The sequence below is a fragment of the Gastrolobium bilobum genome, unplaced genomic scaffold (genome assembly GCF_033153095.1).
Source record: "Gastrolobium bilobum isolate Gb01-03AN ecotype WA unplaced genomic scaffold, APGP_CSIRO_Gbil_v1 utg2408, whole genome shotgun sequence".
In the NCBI taxonomy this organism is placed as follows: domain Eukaryota; kingdom Viridiplantae; phylum Streptophyta; class Magnoliopsida; order Fabales; family Fabaceae; genus Gastrolobium; species Gastrolobium bilobum.
The window spans coordinates 647,977-654,614 of record NW_026899693.1 but is presented as its reverse complement, the minus strand read 5'-3'; the positions used below and the strand labels follow the sequence as shown (position 1 = coordinate 654,614).

Genomic DNA, 6,638 nt, shown 5'->3' with positions numbered 1-6,638 from the left:
TTAAATTAATGAGTATAAAATTCTAACACGGTGGATATAAAATAAATACTCTCAAAATTTAAGCATAAATGAAACAGAAGTCGATTTCATTATTACATTTGAGAAAGACTAATTTACACAATCATCCAACTGAAAAAAAAAAAAATTCTTCTTTATCAATCACTTCATAGAAACTTCGGACAATCTTCAAGGCCTTTATCCATAGTGTTTCATCATACTCCAAAGCTACACATATCAACATGCTTACTTTCTGGAAAGATTAGAATAAAACAAATAAACACGTGAAAAAAATCTCAATAATATTGGAGTTTTCGAACTATAACTAATCTAGCTACTTTAGTAGAAAATATCATTCTCTTAAATATGTTATAATAAGAAAAATATAACATAATTAATAAATATAAGCCTAGACCTTTGTGGATTCTTCTTACAAATATACTCAATCCTTTGTGGTTTCTTCATAAAACATACCCAAACATTTGTGGGCTTTTGGATACATATAAATGAACATGTAATCTTCAACTAAAGTGACTAAAACTCAATTATGTAAGCGCCCAAATTCTATTGGGTTCTGTATAGCGGAGTTCAAGCCATGATAAGACGTCTTTTACCCTATAATTATTCTGATCCCTTTGTAGGTCAGTCACATCATAATCATTCAGTAAAAGACTATATATTTCATTAATATCCACTTGGTACCAAAGGAATTCTTTAATTCTATAATCTTGACTCAAAATTATTCTCATAATTAATATGAATAAATTCATCAAATTCATAAATTAAAAATAGAAAATAAATTTAAAATAATAGAATAAATTCATAAGGAAATATTTAGACAGAGTAACGACACTTTCTCAACTTTTAAATAAATAATTTTAATATACCAACTTTAAATATAAAAAAAAACATAATAGAATAAGTTTTACACTCAATATTATCTTTTCTCTTTTATTTTCCCTCCTCGTCTTTTCTTTCTCTCGATTTTTCCTTTCCTCTCACCCTCACTATTACGTGCTTTCTCCATCTCTATTTCTTTCCTCACTTTTCCATTCTTTCCTCAGTTCATTTATTTCTTCTCTCTTCCCTTTCTTTCTTCAAATCATTATTTTCTAAGTGATTTATAAAAATCTGATTAAGTAATTATTGCATATAGATAAGATCTTAACTAAATATCTAATTCAAACTTATCTAAAAAATTTACCATGTGACTCTGCCTCCACATAGTCCCTCTTTCTCTGCCAAGTGATTGTTAATCTATTTATATATTTATCATTTTAATATTTGATATCTATTTATTCATTTTATTTATATACAATATTTATTTATTTATCTATATATATATATTTATTATTATATTACTTTAATATTTTATTAATTATTTGATTATTATTATATTATATATATATATTATTTGATTAATTTTTTTTTTTTTGATAACATATTATTTGATTATTTTTATATTATATATATATGTATATAATTTCCAGAACGCTACTAGCCTACCCTTTTTATATATATGTTTGACGCGTGTAGCGTTCTCCCTGCGCCACAGGCGTTTTTTTTTTTTTGGTAAACAGTATTTTTTTTTTTGGACTGTTACAATATGTGTTGCAGCTAATTTTTGTTGCGCTTTAATGAATAATGAATTCCACAATTTTTTTCGGTAAACAATGAATTCCGTATTTTACTGATGCATTAGCATGGTTGCTTACTTGAATTTCTGTTTACTTTCATTTTATATTACAACAGGCTGCAGATTTTGGACAAAAATATGTTTTTGATACTTTACCACTCTTTCCAAATGCTGTGGCAAACAATGGTAATAGCACCTTAACTTTGACAATCCCAATGTTCCAAGATAAATATGCATTTAAAAATTTCAATTATAGATGTTTCTATGTATAATTTTTCTCGATTGAATTAATATTTCTTGCTGGTATTTCAGAAGTAGAAGAGGAAATTGATGACTTCTACGAGTTTATAGCTGAGGACCCGTCATATAATTAAATATTTTGTGATATCTATTGATAAAATAATGTAAAATTTATTATAATATTATTTGTGTAGTATTATTTTTCAAGTAATAATATTGAAACAACAAAGGAGTAATAGTTAACTGTATTTTTTATTTAATACTTATTCTACTTGAATAATTAAATAAAATGTGATTTTTTTATTTTTATTTTATGTTGTGATTTTTCTTAATTTTATTATATCATTTGAATAAACTAATGTCCGCCGAAAACACTAAGCATAGATTAATATCAGCCGAAATCATTAACGATGACTTACTGGTCTTGACTAAAAATTATCAAAATAAGAACGATAACTCACATTGACCCAAACTTGTTGACGGCTGCCTGACGGTAAAAAAATTTGGCAATGAATACTATGTAATGTGTGATGTTTGCTTAATTATTAATTTTAGTGTCCCCAAAGGAAAAATTTTCAATTCCACCGTAGTAGTTACATCATACCAATAGAAATGTGCCCTGTTGTATCGGAAAAAATAATAATTTTTTTATTTTATACTATGTCTTAAAATTTTATACTATGTCTTACATATAAAATATAATATAAAATACATTATGGACCCATTTTCAAGACCACCGTCCCCAATAGCACCCTATCTAAATTCAGCATAACACAAACATTTATAAAATTGGTGAGTTTTTCTAATCTGACCCTTTCTTTTATATTAACCAAATTGATATCAAAGCGGAAATTTCAGTGGCACCAAGATTTTCTTCTTCATCTTCTTTTTTAAATCTGCATGTTGGCGTACAAAATCTGCATGTTTGCTTACAAAATCTTACACATTTTTATAAAATTATAAACAAGTATACATCATCAATCTCTCATTCCTACAATCATCTTTTAAAAAATCAAATTTTGATTAGAATTTAAAAAAAAAATGGAGATTAGAAGGAAAAATAGGAAAACCTGAATCAGCAAAAGCTTGGGTCACCTGGGGGCCAAGGAGACCGAAAAGTCAATGTTAGTTCCCATTTTCTCTGTCCACTTCTTCGATTCCAAGTACAACCTCGACACCTCATTCGAGATCCGACCCATATCCGGCCTCTCATTCGGGTCATCCCTAACACACTCCAACCCGACCCGAATCATCCTCTCAGCCACCTCCACCGGAAACGAATCCCTCAGCCTCTTATCCACCCACTTCCTCGCGCCTCCGTATTCCTCCGCCGCGGCCCTCGCCGTATCCACCACGCTCACCCTCCTGTATCCTCCGTCACCGCCGTCGCCGTCAAATTCGAACTTCAACGCTTCTTCCCCGCTCAGAAGCTCCAAAACCACAACTCCGAAAGCGTACACATCGCTCTTCTGCGTCGCCACGCCGGTGAACTGAAATTCCGGCGCCATGTACCCCCTCGTCCCCTCGAACTTCACCGTCCGGCTACCGGACCTCCTCAATCCCCCGCCGGAATCCGATCCGGACGGGTTCCCGGCAACCTCGACGGCCTCGCCGCAGAGCTCCGACGTGCCGAAGTGGCAGATTTTGGCGCCCAAATTCTCCTCGGCGACGACGATGCTGGAGCTCTTGATGTGGTTGTGGACGAAACCCGAATCGGAACCCGAGGAATTGTGAATGTAATCGAGGCCGTGAGCGAGATCGGCGGCGATCTGCATCCTCGAGATCCAATTGTTGAGATCGGTGAAGCTAGGGTTCAGGCGATTACGAAGGCAATCGGCGAGGCTAGCGCCGGGGATGAACTCGTACACGAGGTAAATGTAGTTGCCGGAGACGGAGGCTCCGAGGAGTTTGACGAGGCTGCTGTGGTGGCTCCGGCAGATGAGGGCGAGGCGGTGGGTGAGCTCCGGCATGTCCATGTGGCGGCGGAACTTGCGCTTGAAAACGACGACTTCGCGGTTGCGAATTGAACAGCGACAGGAGGAGGAGGAGAGGCGGTGGTCGGAGAAATTAGAAGTGGCGGCAGAGATCTCGGAGAAGTGGTAGATGTGAGGGTTTTCGGGGAGAGTGTCTCTGAGACTAGTGAGAGAGGTGCGGCTCGAAACGGAAGAAGATTTGGACCATTCTTTTCTGTTGGTATTGTCGAAGACGTAGCTTCTTGATTCAGTGATGGGGACATCGCTGGTGGAAGATGAAGATGTTGCTAAGGTTGCTGATCGCTTATTCCTGTTCATGTTCCTGTTCTTAGGTTCTATGACGCTTGTGCTTTTTTTGGACCTGCACATCGAAGCGAGGACTAATGTGCTCTTCTTGTTCTTGGGAAGGGCAATACCATTTTCTCTTCTTTTTTGGAAGAATCCATAGGATCATGGAAAGAGTGATATTCTCTTGAATTGTTTGTGGGAGTGGGTTACCCCTCAACACCTGTCTCCTTCAATGTTGTGTGTTCTTTGGGCGGTTTCGTTTGTTACGTGTTGCTAACGGACAGATAAACTAAATCAATCAAATGGATATTGGACTCGGTATGACTTCAAACTTCAATAAACGACGACGGTTGTTCACACGTGACTTCCCACTAATCCCTATCCCCTACTACTCCCACCTTCCTCTTGTTAATACACTTCTAATTCTATTTGTATAAGACATATAGACCATACTCTTTACACCTATGCTTAAATTATTGATTTCAACCCTTCATAGCTTTTCCATATTGTTGTCGTTGCAAGCAAAAAAAAAAATCTAGGTAGTGTTTGGTTGAAGGTTTATTTTAGAATTGATGGGAAAGTGTAGGTGAATATTGGAAAATACCATGTTTGGTTCAGATTTTTTCAAGAAATACCAGACAAATAAGATAGATGGGAAAATGACTTTTGTGTTGATTTTTGGATGAAATTCACTGTTATAGAATACCACTTGAGATGTGGTATTGTGAGATGACTGGGGAAGTGAAAAAACAAGTGCAAAGTTTCTCCCGAACATAAATTTTGCATATTTAAATAAATTTCTCTGGTAATATTTGGGTCAACCAAACAACTTTTTTTACATTTTCCTATCAAACTCACTTTTCAACCATTTTCCTATCAATTACATTTCCATAGTAAAAAAAAATTTCTCCCGAACCAAACACTACCTTATGGGATTATGTGGAATCTTTATCTATAAACTTCAAGACAAACAACATTATGTAAAAAATTGTTTTCTTTAAGTTGAATATTTTATGTTCTAAATTATATAAATGTTATAAATTATTACTATTATAATGTACACCGCCAAAAAATATTAAGTAAATATTATTTTAATAAGAAAAATTGTAAATTTAGATGATGGCATAAGTCTACGAAATAAAAAATGCAAGAGCAATTCCTAGCAGTGGCAGTGAGGCTTGTGAAGTGTTGAGTAGGATAGGGCCTTAAGTGAATAATTAATTCCATCTAGCTGTCTTCCATGTGACAATGAAATAATTTTCGAAATAAAGGAACATACTATGATAATTAGTGTTGGGTATTCTTCCATCCTTGCATTTCACATTTTTTTTATTTAGCACGAACACTAGTTGAGGAACTGAGAGTATCCTTAAAATTGAACGTTAGGATTTAGTAATATTATTAAAAAATATAAAAATTCATAAAGAAAAGAGTCGAAGCTCGTGAGGATACTGGAGGTAGGGGTGTTCATCAACCGATTCAAACCGCGAAAACCGAACCGAAAAACCGATAACCGAATAAACCGAAAAATCGAAAACCGAAAAAAAACCGTAAATTTTAATTGGATTGGATCGGTTTTCGAATGGATTAATGAAAACCGATTCAATCCAAACCGATCCGACATATTAATTCTCCTCTACCTACTTGGTCATTTTTCCAACCATAGCCCAAAAATTTCTAAATCCAAGACTCATTAACTCATCAATTAAACCAAAAAAAAACCTAGTCACGTCTCATTAACTATAGTATTGTTTACTGATATTTTTGTATTTCAAAATTTTTTTTTTTACAAAGCCAATATATACAAAAGATGTTATTTGCACAATAATCATGAAACTAATTTTACGATATTCAAAAAACCGAAAACCGATCCAATCCAAACCGAAAAAAATTAGATTGGATCGGATCGGATTTGAAAAAAAATCTAAACCGAATGGATGATTACATGATCAAACCGAAAGGATTGGATCGGATGAGTTTTGCTTCCAATACCGATCCAATCCAGACCGCGAACACCCCTAACTGGAGGGAGCCAACTCGTCTCAAAGAGATAATTAGAGTTGGATAACTCCAAAAAAATATTATGGTAATCTCTTGATTTAGTGTGAGATATATAATCTCGGCGCCTGCATGCATGGGTCTTCACCTTTTTCTAGACAAAGAATAAACATTTGTTCAGGAAGCATGAGTTTCCCCATTAACATCATCATTTACATATAGAGAAAGGGACATATATGAGCTGTCTCTTGCTAATAAGAACATGGCTACTCGTCTCTCCCTGCTTGTTCATAATATTTTAATGTGGTTACTCGTCTTCCTCACTATACAAGTTGCACAATCATATATATTATGAATACGACCGTGCATAAATTGAATTAAACTGAATTTTTTGTATAACTGAACCGAATTGATTTAAACAATTAAATTTGATTCAATTTGAAAATGGTTGGATTCAATTCGGTTTGAAACTGGTTCCGATCGAACCTATTTTGAAAATAAAATAA

The 6,638-nt window shown here is 34.4% G+C and overlaps 1 protein-coding gene across 2 annotated transcripts; it reads right to left on the bottom strand.

Moving 5' to 3' along the window:
• Positions 1-2,604: 2,604 nt before the first annotated feature.
• LOC133292649 (lysM domain receptor-like kinase 3) lies at positions 2,605-4,444 on the bottom strand. Of its 2 annotated transcripts, none has more exons than XM_061491095.1 (2): positions 2,944-4,444; positions 2,605-2,790 (listed from the first exon to the last, which is right to left on the bottom strand). In XM_061491095.1, the coding sequence occupies exon 1, from the start codon at positions 4,213-4,215 to the stop codon at positions 2,965-2,967; it is 1,251 nt and encodes a 416-aa protein (XP_061347079.1). In that variant the 5' UTR covers positions 4,216-4,444; the 3' UTR covers positions 2,605-2,790; positions 2,944-2,964. The 2 variants fall into 2 exon arrangements, with proteins under 2 accessions (XP_061347079.1, XP_061347080.1); XM_061491096.1 differs by having other exon boundaries at positions 2,605-2,769.
• Positions 4,445-6,638: the final 2,194 nt, after the last annotated feature.

Excerpts from the sequence above, each read along its gene's own strand:
- LOC133292649 (XM_061491095.1), bottom strand. The coding sequence starts at position 4,215 with ATGTGCAGGTCCAAAAAAAGCACAAGCGTCATAGAACCTAAGAACAGG.